At 37.7% G+C, this 12500-nt stretch overlaps 1 protein-coding gene and 1 long non-coding RNA gene across 2 annotated transcripts in view; one reads left to right on the forward strand and one right to left on the reverse strand.

Moving 5' to 3' along the window:
* Nucleotides 1–12500, forward strand: part of LOC138043222 (HAUS augmin-like complex subunit 8) — a 24951-nt gene that overhangs the window by 8434 nt on the left and 4017 nt on the right. Inside the window, exons 3-15 of the mRNA XM_068889382.1 lie at nt 349–692; nt 3124–3357; nt 4652–4688; nt 5502–5557; nt 5662–5717; nt 5825–6167; nt 6479–6534; nt 8204–8299; nt 8928–8966; nt 9452–9571; nt 9649–9778; nt 10783–10862; nt 12149–12219. Coding sequence (XP_068745483.1) covers nt 349–692; nt 3124–3357; nt 4652–4688; nt 5502–5557; nt 5662–5717; nt 5825–6167; nt 6479–6534; nt 8204–8299; nt 8928–8966; nt 9452–9571; nt 9649–9778; nt 10783–10862; nt 12149–12219 — 1662 coding nt within the window. The remainder of the gene's footprint in view (nt 1–348; nt 693–3123; nt 3358–4651; nt 4689–5501; nt 5558–5661; nt 5718–5824; nt 6168–6478; nt 6535–8203; nt 8300–8927; nt 8967–9451; nt 9572–9648; nt 9779–10782; nt 10863–12148; nt 12220–12500) is intronic.
* LOC138043223 (uncharacterized) overlaps nt 6546–12500 on the reverse strand; it is a 7551-nt gene continuing 1596 nt past the window's right edge. The window contains exons 2-4 of the long non-coding RNA XR_011131206.1: nt 11947–11992; nt 9260–9300; nt 6546–6850 (exon numbers count right to left, since the gene is read on the reverse strand). This is a non-coding gene — a long non-coding RNA (uncharacterized lncRNA). The remainder of the gene's footprint in view (nt 6851–9259; nt 9301–11946; nt 11993–12500) is intronic.

The following is a 12500-nucleotide window of genomic DNA, read 5'->3' on the forward strand; positions in this document are numbered from 1 at the left end:
TGAAACCAATAAAATAATTACGTTGAGTTGGCCTCAGTTACATTCACCAAAACCATGTTTTTCTGATCTGAACTGCCCCTGCTCCTGGGTTTTTTCAAGGGAGTTGGGAAAGGAAGATTTAGTAGGATCTTTCTAACATTTTCTTTCACATACAAAACTGCTACAAGATTAGTTGTAAAGACCAACTTGAAACACTGGATCCTGTCACAGAAACTCCTGTTGGATAGTTGACCATGTGGGAATACACTGTGCTGTACACCTTGTAAGGTGTATTGGTAATCATTCGCATCTCCCACCTCTGCAATTGTATGTAGGCTGAGGTTCTCATTGTTATCTCTTGTACTGTAGGTACATTCCTGATCAAAGTCTTCCCATCAACAAGGAACGTCAACAGACCTCACCAGTTCTGTTAGTTGATGCATCTGGCCCGCGCAAGAGTCCTGATCTTGCTGAAGTTCCAGTTGTTACTAGCATTATTAACTCCCCTGTGAGAGTAGTCTGCCATTCACCTCAAAGCACGGGAAGAAATAGATTAGAAAAATCAGTTGTTTTTGAGAAATCAGATGATAGACTTGGCGTAACTGGTCATTTAGATGAGGGACGAAGGGTGAAAGTTTCAACTGTACCAAGTGTTAATCTTCTGAATTCCAATACAAAGACAAAAGCATCTTCTATATTGCATCTTAGTCCAGGTTTGCAACCATTTATCCAGCTTTGACTTTACACTAATAATTTACATGTACACTATTGCAGTCAAAATTTATTTGCTATCAATGACAAAAACATGTGATTCATTTTGATACATGTAGAAAATGAGTTTATTCACTAGCCAGTTGGTTCAACTCAGACATGGGCCACTTCAGAGCCACTTCAGATGCTGCTGTTATCTATAACATATGTACTGTGTCAATTGTCACAGCTCAAAGGTGGTCTAATCGTTCACAGTGTCATGGAACTGTCATACAATAATAAATTAGCCTGCTCTCAGGTGTTAGATATATTGCAAAACGTGACTCTATCAGACTACACATTGGAAGTGTGTGGTCTGTATCCCACTTGCTTACAATAATATGGAGTCTAATAAATGGGAATATCTAGCATGCAACTCTTACCGATATCTACCACCTGAGAGCAGGCCAATTTAACAGTGAGTCTTAGTCAACCTTGAACTTTAATTTAGTAGCTTCTACTTAAAAAATAGTTGCAGCCTTCTCAAAACCGGCCGGTCAACGGCTCAATGAGCCACCTCCTCAGAAAGTTTGACCGTCTCCTTCCAGTCAGAAAAATGTCTTATTTTTATTATGACACGTGAGACAGAAAAAAACAGACAACACAATTTTAGCTGTAAAGTAAAGTCACTGGAGATTATATAAAGGCTTGAAAAAATGCTTGTTTGATGTACAAATTCACTTCCGCAATATTTTTTTGCGTGGTGCACGTGAAATGTTTATTTAACTAACATTCCAGTATTTCTTATCAGACACCATGCAAGTGTCAATTCCATATGCGAAATTTCGTCACTTTTTTGAATGTAAAGTTTTGTTCACTAAATTGCATCTGTGAGTGTCTAAATTTCAAAAATTTCCTACGGGAACATGCCTAGCTTGCGCCCTTTGGGCACTCGCTTGGCGGTCACCCCAAAACGCAGACTGTGGACTGTGCAGACCGTGCAGACCAGGGAAAAAATATGGCGTTACCCTCACTATTATTGAGAGCTAACCGTAAACAGGCTAACCTGAATGTTATTTAGGCCTAATTAGGCTAACCGAATGTTATTTAGGCCTAATTCAGGCTAACCGAATTTTCATTTTACAGACGGTCTGCACAGTCTGCAGTCTGCGTTTTTCAGTGGCCCCTCGCTTGGGTGCCTTTGGCACCAAAACCGTCTTCACTTTCCTTATAACCTGCTCCCCAAAAACATTTTGAGAAGGCTGTAGTTGCAATGGACTTTTTCTTTAAATGTAAAGTTGGTTTAGATTGTTGTATTTATTTAATCAGTTTAGTCTTGTATGATCCTCTTGTGGCTCTTGTGACCTGTTTTATAGATATTTCTACCATGTGGTTTGTTTTTTCTCCTTGAATGTGAGATCCATTGAAGTACATGTAAAGTGGCTTAAATTTGTTGTTAAGGTGATTCCCTGGTTCTGCATTGTGCTACTGTGCATAATTTCTTTCGTCATTGGTATGTTCAGTAGCACAGGCACATTGATCAAAATGGCTGATTTTCATTGATGCCAAGCCTAATCCGTCAAGGAATGGCTAGTTTGTCCTGACAGGTACAGTGAACCCCCCCTTTTTGTTTCATATATTTGCTGCGAACGGTGTTAGTGGAAGAATCAGCAAAATCTATGACCATCTTTTAAAGTTTTACAACTGCATTGTAAAACATAGTTAATGGAGCGTGACTCGTTAGAGTCATCCTCTGTTTGTCATGTTATTTCGTAAACATTATGCAACACAAACAAAACATGAATGGACTCATATAATATTCTATAATCTAACGATTCAAACTGAGATCCTTTATCCTTGTTTTTAATACTGTCTGCTTACAGTTGTATCCATTGTCTGGATTGGCGAAAAGCAACAATCAAAAGCTCCAGTTAAGTCCAAAGTATCATTCTGTGAGCTCTTTGGTTTACTGTATGGAGTACCTTTACTTCTTACCTCCCTTTTGAGGTTTTGTTGTTGTCAAGTTTAATAAATTTGGGTTCACTTCTCAGTACACTCTTTGGTTAAGTCTCACAGTGACTTGACCCCAAGCTTTGTTATTGTCTGATCCAGCACATGCCGGTGCCTGTGAACGCAGACGTATTTCCGTATTTTTTCAGAGGAGAGAAACGCCAGAAATACGTCTGGGTTTCGTGGGCTAGAGATAAAGAGGCTTGAGCTCTTTTTACCACCTACCGGTACACTCTTCCCATCATAGCACGATGCTGGGCAGAGGTTTAGCTCATGGTACTGTGGAGAGTTAGACTTTTATACCGGTCTACGACTAGTCTGATCTGGCGTGGTTCACCTCATGAAAGCTACAAGCTCTTTTGTGAGTACCCGGTTTCATCATTCCCTTTGGTACGTCAAGAACAAAATCATGCACAATAAATTATTTTGTAACATTTGTTGCAGACAGTCTGGATGATGAACATTTGCCAGATGACTTAACAAGTGAACACCCCATTGATGATAGCCTTCTGGGTCATAACAGTCAAGACACTGAAGAGAAAACAGATACAAAATGCATTGGTAAAACTACAACTCAGTTCAAAAGCTTTTTAGGAGAGGAAGGCTATCATGCTCCACCACTGTCAGCTCACTTGCCTGCATCTGAAATAAAGCAACAACTTTTTGACTTTTCTCAAAGTAAGTAACCATGCATAATAATTTTACTTAATCAGCGTAAGTTTATACCAACTAAAGTATGATTCCTGTAACAAAGTAATTAGTGGACGATTAGAAGGTTAGAATCACGTTTCAATGACACACTCATCATTTTCAACTTTGTGCAATGTGCATTCCTTGTGCAAATTTGCCCAGAGGCTTTTTATTATCTAATGAGACCCGACTCTAGTTTCACGAATTTGAAAATGGTGTGTCATTGAAATGTCATTCTAATCTACTATTGCTGATTTTTATTATTAGTATTTTATTTAAAATTATCAGTGAGAAACCCATTCGTAATTTTTAAGGTGTTATCTTTAATCCCATGTAATCCAGGCCCACAAAAGGACAGCAGTTTTTTTGTTTCTGAGGATTACAAACAAACAAACACAGTCAACTCTCTCTTAATGGACACCTCGGTAAGACAGACACTTCTATAAGACAGACACCTGGTGCTGATCCCGGCCATTTTTTAGTCATTTTACTATAACCAAACTCTCTATAAAACGGACAACGGACACTTTGAAATCGTCAACGGACTCTTGTGAGGTGCTGAATGTGATCGCAAATTATGACCTAGGGAAGAAAAATTCTTGTACGTGACACTTTTTAACACCAGACGTTTAATTGACAGCTCTTATCTTGTCGCTGGAATACATACAGTACAAGTTTAAATTAAATCAGTCATTGTCCCATTCAAAAAATAACTTGGAGGTGACAACGGAATTGTATTGTAATCTAAAACAGGTAGGTTTCGTTCAAGTAAATAACTTAAAACAAACTTTTAAACGGACGCGTATTCACTGTGCACAGGTTCAGCATTATTATCTCAAAATTCCTGGGGTCATGTTACGTCGACTCTCTATAAGCCGGACACCTCCCTAAGACGGACAGCTGAGGCCGGTCCCAATGGTGTCCGTCTGAGAGATAGTAGACTGTACATCGTGGCTTCCAGCAAATCACCTGTGACACAACCAGTTAGCATTAATTTTAATGTTAAAAAGTAGCTGAATTTCTTGTGGGGCAATAGTTATTGGTATTTTCAGTGCCATTGCAAGCACACACAATTGACATGCAAAAATGCTTTATTATTTTGATTATACATGTATAAGTACTATTTTGTCTAATCTTTAGACATTAGATGTAAATTGAATGGCATTAGCTATTGTTTGAGTCTGGACTAGTTTCTAGGTGAATTAACTAGAATTAACTGGTCCAAGACTTGACATCACATAGATTTTTAAAAAAGAAATGATGTTGTTTCACTCTGTTTAAGGTGATGGTTCACAAGGCGGTGAAGGGGATGTGTCCATGTAAGCATGTAAATTATAATAAGTCAAATCAAAACTTACTTTCAACTGCTGCAGTGTTAAGGTTGACAAGTCATTGGCTGCATTCCAATAATGATGTTAATAATTATTAAAAATGACAACCTTTTAGGAAAATTAGGAAGAAAGCATTCTCTAAAAAAGCTAATAAAGTGCTCTCCACAGCAACTTACTGGCACCTTGTGATTAGCTAATGTTAAAGCATCATTTTACTTTAAACTCTAATGATAATGATAACATCGTTCATGTAATTCTCAAAAATAAAATAGCCAGGCACAGTGATGTACATAACCACTGCAAAAGACTGTTGGCTAAATCTAGATCAAATCCAACATGATCTTTGATGATAGGGGTAAACCCTATTACTCAGAGAAAAATACTCTCAAACAAATCCAACCCACATAATTACAGTATGACATGGAATCCCAGAATGGAACCTACACTGACACTCTGGAGGAAGGTGCTCTCACCATTGCACAAACCCTGATTCTTGATTTTAAGTCTTCAAAGTTTTTCTGTCTTACGCGTTTTGTGTATTTGAATTTTATTTTTCTATTACCCTTTCAAAAATTTCAACCGCTTATATCATTGGTTTAGAAAAGGACAGCTCTAATTGTATTTAAGATTAGGCTTCACTGTTTCTGTTGTATATTTTTGTGCTCATTGTTTTCTGAATCAATCACTGAATCAAGAGATGTTGTAATAGATGCACCCCAACCCCAAAAAATTAATGTATTGTAATGTTTATCATAATTTATTATTCATTTTTTAATACTGTTTTGACTTTTTTCCTGTAAGTTTACCTAGCGAGGAAAAGCATGGATTAAAGCAAAAGAAAAAGAAGCAGAAAACTGGTTTGTTTTATTTTCGAGAAAACTATGTGCTCTGATTGTTTTAATACCATCCAACTTATTTCTTATTATGGATATTTCTTGTGACTTCCACCTGTTATTTTCAGCACGTATTGTTCCATCCAGATACATGGAAAAAACCAAGGTCACAAGACAAGTAAAGGTAATAAAAAAACTCTTTAACATAACTACGGGTTAAATTGAATTTGGCTCAGAACAATTGCAAAATCATGTTAAATTTGAAACATCCACCATTTCTTTCTGTTGAAGGTACCTCACCCACCAAAGAAAGTCATGAAAACACCTGCCGCTTCTTTGAAATCAAAGCATCAATCTGTACTTCTCACGCATTCTGCCGACAGCACTCTAAATCTAGATGCTATTACACCCTTTGTACCACATACAACACAGCAAAAGATGATAGTGACATCAACTCCTGCTGATGGTATGGTTGGTGCTGAACCTCTCGCACACATGGCTGCTGCTCCAACACCTATCTTACCCCAAGGAATTGCTACGGCAGTATCAGTTGGTGCAGGAGCCAGTGCAATTAGAAAGGCTTCTCGTGACAAGATCAAAGTACAAAAGAATGTTCAGAAATCCCAACTGTCCAGTAAGCCATAGAGAACATAAAATGGTCCCTTTTCACTGTCATTAGCAATATATCAATTTTTGAATGCTTTTAATCTCTTTTTAAACAACCTGGAATGATGAGAATGAGATCATAGCAGCTATATTCCCAGCCAACCAAGTGACACCCCCAGTTTTCAAGGTTGAGTGTTCAGTGCTCTTAAAGATTAAGTTTTTATTACGCTGGACCTTCCTCATTTAATTATACTGACTCAGAGGTACTTGGTGGGTGTTGCCTAGGAAACTTAGATTTGTCAATAATGTTGTCAATAGGTTTCATCTGTGATTTTCCAGGTTCATCTCAAGCTGCTCAGCAAACATTGGGCGCCAAGCCTCCAGTTCCAAAGAAGGTAGGATCGACTGTTATCAAATTATTTACAATTTTGTGATTTCTCAATTTGACAACTTATGAGTCTGATCATCACAAGATCATAGCACAGCACCATTGGTAAGAAAATAGGGTAACCCATCTGTGTGCCAGTGTGAAAGTCTGTGGTGCAAGCCGCATTTTTTGGCAGGAACACCTTTGATTCTGTGCATCCATGTTATGGTTAATTGACACAGGCATAGCTTAGATTGTGATTGGTATATTAATTTTTAGTCTAAAGGTGTCCTGCCGTTGCCTTGTTTTCTGTCCCAGGTAGCTTTGATAGTAGCCTCAAATTCCTGTAAAACAGAGGAGTAAAGTGGTCAAGATTGAACTGTAGTTAGTGGCATTGCTTTAGGGAGTTTGTAAATTAGGGACCGTTGAAGTTAGGGGTGTCTTGTGGTGTTTGAGTGTGTTAGTTCTCTATTCTGCTCCAGAAGGTTTTTATCCTTTTTTGAATAGACCAAATAAGCTAACTCAATGTTATACCCAATTCCAACCCTTCAGGAATAAAACCTTTTGTTCCAAGTATTTCCATATCATTCAAGTGTGAATGCTACATTAAAATGCAAAATGGGTACAACATTCAGTTCTATTACTAGCGATCAATCTGATCTGATTTGTAGTCTCTTTAATTGATAGAGTTCTTGAGTGTGGCAATAATCATTATGAGCTTGAAATTCAGATTCTATCATCATTATTATTATGATGATGATGATGATGATTATTATTATTATAGTTTACAGTGCTTTTTAATTGCTTATTATTAGTATTATTATTATTATTATTATTATTATTATTATTATAATATTGTATTTCAATTTGTCTACATGTACAAGTGTATGTTTTCCCTACTAGGGCCAGAACCAAACCATGGTTCTAAGGCACTAGAGGAGTGTTTGTTCTGTTTACTTGATTGAAAGAACCTTTCTCAGAATGTGTGCTGTTCCCAGAGGTGCTGTGTTTTGGATTTCCTGTAGGTTGTTATTGCCTGGGATTTCAGGGAGATGTTTTTCAGTGCCTTTCTTAATGACTCCAACGGCACCTACGACAATGGGAATTACCACTGTCCTCATCTGCCACATGCAAGCTATTTCTATTTCCAGGTCTTTGTATTTGGACAGTTTCTCTGATACTTTAATGGAGGTGTTTTTATCAGATTGTATGGCCACTTCAATAGTACCCCGCGAGCAGAATTTCCTTTGATCTTCCTAGATAAGTCGGGAAGATTTTCCTCTTCCCAACTTATCTAGGAAGATCGAAGGAGACTCTGCGCGCAAGGTACTTCAATAAGGATACATTTGTATTCCCACTTATTTTTGATTACGATGTCTGGTTGATTTGCTGTTATTGCTCTATCTGTCTCGATGGGCATGTCATAGAGGATAGTGTTGTTGTCTTTTTCTACTACTGTTTTAGCATCATGTTCGTACCACTTGTGGTCTACAGCATCCACATTGTGTTCCCTATTATTATTATTATTATTATTATTATTATTATTATTATTATTATTATTATTATTAATGTAATAATTGACTTCCACTGCCACCACAGGTAGTAATTATTTTACTATGCACTGTAGCAGTTGTTACCTTATAACCTCTGATTTAAATTTTAATTAAGTGGTACATTGTAATTTATTTTAAACTTAGGTTGTCCATACAGCATCAGAGGATCCTGATGTCTCACAATGTCAGCTTGAACTTCAGTACTCAAGAGTTGTGCAAGCTTCCTTTTTATATTCAAGGGTAACATTTTTTTCCGATTTTTCTGTGAATGATGAGAGGACATTCGTCTATGCATTGCTGTACTGTATCATGGCATTTGTATCATTTCATTTGATGAAATACAGTTCATCAAATTTTACTTTTTCATCACTGTCATAGGAAGGAGGACGCAGTGCAGCCCAGTGGTTAGGGTGCCTGCCTTGAGATCTGGGGATCCCGGATTCAAGACACGTTCTGGCCACTGGTTCAATTTGTTCCTGGTAGTCCCTGGTTCAACTTCTCAGCTGCACTTGTAAAATAGCCAACTTGCTTGCCTCCGGTCAGTTTGGATTCTTAACCGTTGTTTCTGTCGTGAGTAAGTTTCATTGGCCCTGAAAAGCCCCTATGGGGAGAGGCCAATTAAGTATGTATTGTATTGTATTATTGTATTGTTGTTTTTCTTCCAACAATTTTCTGTTAAATGCCTGTAAATAAAATGATTTAACCAAAAATATCAAATGTTCCAAGAGAGCAGTTTGCTGTTAATTAATTAAATTTTCAATAATTTTATTTCCTGCAAACATTCTGTTCATTACTGTCTCAATTTTACTGAGTTGTTGGCAATTAAAAATTTCATTATACTTCATAATTTTTTATTGTTTTCTTACAGTTGAAACATTCTTTTGCTCAAAAGGAGAAAGATGCACAGGTATTCTATACTCAGTATGCCATCTCTGTAATGTTTAGAAATGTGTGAATGTTAAACAGATGCCCAATTTTTTAAGTGATTGACAAGGGTTTGCAGTACCTAGGAGCTAATAGCGATGCTACCTATTGTTGTTTATGTGCCAACAAAAGACTGTATTGTTCCAGTGGTTGGCATATTTGAATAACAAACAAAAAGAGTAACAAACAGGGTTAGATGAGGGCCAAAACAGTTTCCTGTTGAAATCATAATAGATTCATCAAGAATAATAGATTTTGAGGGAGCCATATACATACCTGATACTAAACTTTTGGAGCAATAAACATTTATCAAATTTCTGCAAAGAACAGTTGCATGTCAGTCTAAGAAAACATTTGGGGCAACAGGATGAAATCGTGCATTCCCATTTTGGGTATGAGTTGCAACAACTCTTGGGGGCATAAGTAAAAGATTTTTTCTTTACTCGATTTTATTGATTAATTCAATAGGCTCAGATATACTCTGTGTGGCAAGAGAAGGAAAAGCTGCAACGTGAGGTCGCCAATCTGGAATTACAGTTGAAAATGAAGAAGAAGATTGCTGAATTGGATCAGCACATTCACCTTCAAGTACGTTTTTACACTATTATTAACATCATTATGAAATTAAGTTGTGTCATTTTTGCAATACTTGTGCAATATTGCAGATGTCGGGACTGAAGCCAATTGGATCTGATATGTCAAAGTTAATACTGGAGTACAACAGACTTGCTGCTGCATTGGATACAACTCTACATGTCATGTCAGTCAATGGAGTGTCTTTCCCTGATAATCATGGTATGATATTCTCTTCATAGTTCAAAGCTGAATGATTCAATAAAATAGCAAATAGTAGCATGACTGTATGATGAATGAACATGGTAAGGCAGCAGGAGAGATTAGGGGTAATGAATTGAAGCTGTGAGTGATCACAGGTTTTGTTTCCACCATTTTTTGTCAATGTGAAAGGTGCCTGTCTCCCATGCTGTGTGGGGGCTCATGGCTGGGTTGCTAGGATTTCCCAGCCATGGCAGCAGTCGCCATCTAGGAGCTGGCACCTGGTGGAACAGTGGAACCTCCTGTATGTCTCAGGCACCCAACCGCCAATTAGTGACGGAGTTGTGAAATTCACTTTTCTTCCACCTGCTCTGCAAGTTTCTTGCATTAATCACTATTCCTCTGACTGGCAAAGTATGAGTGCATTTGGTGGCCTCTGTTTGTGAAGTTTCCATGGATACCTCTTCTCCCTGCTGTGCTAGATTATTCCTCAGACCAACAAACCCAAGGGCCCCCAAGCTCACTAATTTGTTGATTTTCTTTTTTCCTAACCCTGATTAAAGCTTGTGGAATAGAATTCATGTAACAGTGATTGCTTCACAGAATGATCATCACATGGATTTGCATTTTTAGTTGGATCAAACAATGCTGACAGGACATCCTGAATAAGACAAATCAGCTAACTCACTGCTGTACCCAATTCATACCCTTTGGGAATAAAACGTTTTGTTCCAGAGTGTATTTCAATATCATTTAAATGTGAATGCTACATTACCATGCAAATACAAGTCACAAACTGAAAGAATCGTAACCCCTGGAGATTTAACTGGTTACAACATTGAGTTAGCTGATTTGGTCATTGAAAAGGACTCAACGGGCCATGTGATAATTTGCATACTACTGTAATAGTTGTAACCAGTAAGACATAAAATTAATGAATATGAATGCTACATTTAATTAATTGGTTTGTGCAGTACATGTGAGTAACAGATGTTTCGTTTGATTTCTTACATTTGTGCTGTCAGATGAACTCTTTGCCGAACTTGATAAGAGTGAGAGGTTACTGGGTGAAATTGATCAGATTACTAAATTAAAACAGCGAGAGGTAAGTACATGAGGAGTCACTTGAGCCTGCAAGTGCACTCGCTCTCTAATATTTGAAGCTTTCCAGATAAGTTTTAGAGTCAGAGTATCTACGGGGAACTTGAAGGGGTCAAACTGGCATTGGTACCATTGGGACTACATACGTTTCCTAAAGTCCATCCCTTGATTTGTCATTCAGGTCTTGAGCTTTGTTACATTTATGACCCCAGACCCACCTCATATCTGAAATTGATTTTAGGTTTCGCCTATGTAGATCTTTTCGCATAGTGTGCAAGTTATGCACTAGATGAAGCTTGCAGAGATGCATGTAAAGTGGTCAGTGATGTTAGCAGATCTATTAGGTCCTGAGATCTTAACCATGTTAGAAATAAAGGGACAAGTTTTGCATCGTGTGCGTGTACATTTGAAAGTTCCTGGTTGGTTGTCTGACTTGAAAGCGCTCCTATAGAAAGGTGCCTATGTTTTTGTCGCGTTTGAATGAAATAAGTCGTGGTAGAGAAAAGATGTGTTTAGTTTCTGGATCATTGCGGATAATTTTGAAGTTTTTGAGAATTACATTTTTGACTGCAAGATTTTGTGGATGGTACATGTACATGTTGTGGATGAGAGGACGAATGTAATAAATAGTTATGAGAGTCCGTTGGTTTGTAGTGCACGCTGGTAGATAAACTGTTGCCATTGATTGAAAGTTTAATGTCGAGGAAAGCTAGTGAATTTTCGGAAATTTGCCAGGTGTATTTTAGAGCCGGGTGGAAAAAATTGACTGCAACTGTGTCATCTGTAACACAGCTTTGTTCCATACTTTTGGCGCAAAATTTCAGAGTTAATTTATAATTTCACATGTGAAATTAGAATGTTGCCATGGCAACTTTTCCTACAGTGCCAAAATGGCGTCTTATGAACGTAATGTGCCACCCATGTTATGAATAACTAATCGATATACTCATGAAATTAGGGAATAATTTCACTCGTGTTTTGTCCAAAATCAAATAATTTCCCTCGCCTAAAGGCTCCAGAAATTATTTGATGTTGGACAAAACACTCATCAAATTATTCCCAAATTTCACTCGTCACCATTTGATTACCCATATTTATCATCCAACTGCTTTCAGAGAGGGCTCGATGATGACCCTAATGAGTTTGGAAAAGAATAAACAAAGAGACAAAAATAAGAATTTCCCAGGTTTTTTTCCTAAGGATCCAGTGTCAATATTTGTTAAATCTGACCAGTAAGAGTAATTGGTAGGAGTATAATGTGCGGGGATTTCTGTTGTCATAATCATTTAGATACAGACGTTTGCCACAGAAATGGATGGACTTTCCAAAACTGTTGAATCTGAAATTCAAGAACAGAAAAGGTGAGAATATAGATTTATAGGTTGCTTCATGAGAGGTGGCTTTGCTTCATCTTTTTCTGCGGAGCATTTGTCTTTCAATTCAGTTGTTATCTGTCACGTGTAAACCAGCCCAACTATGTAAGGGAGGGAGGGAGGGGGGAGGGGTGGCTCTTAATTACAGAAAGACAATAGTTGTTGAGGACACTTTTTAGTCAAGAGCCCTACAAAAGGATTGCATGATTGGTCCTTTGAAGTACTTTTTAAGGACGTTCGCGCCCATTGCTACTGCGCATCTTTTCGCA

This window comes from Montipora capricornis, chromosome 3 (genome assembly GCF_036669925.1).
Source record: "Montipora capricornis isolate CH-2021 chromosome 3, ASM3666992v2, whole genome shotgun sequence".
Classification (NCBI taxonomy): Eukaryota; Metazoa; Cnidaria; class Anthozoa; order Scleractinia; family Acroporidae; genus Montipora; species Montipora capricornis.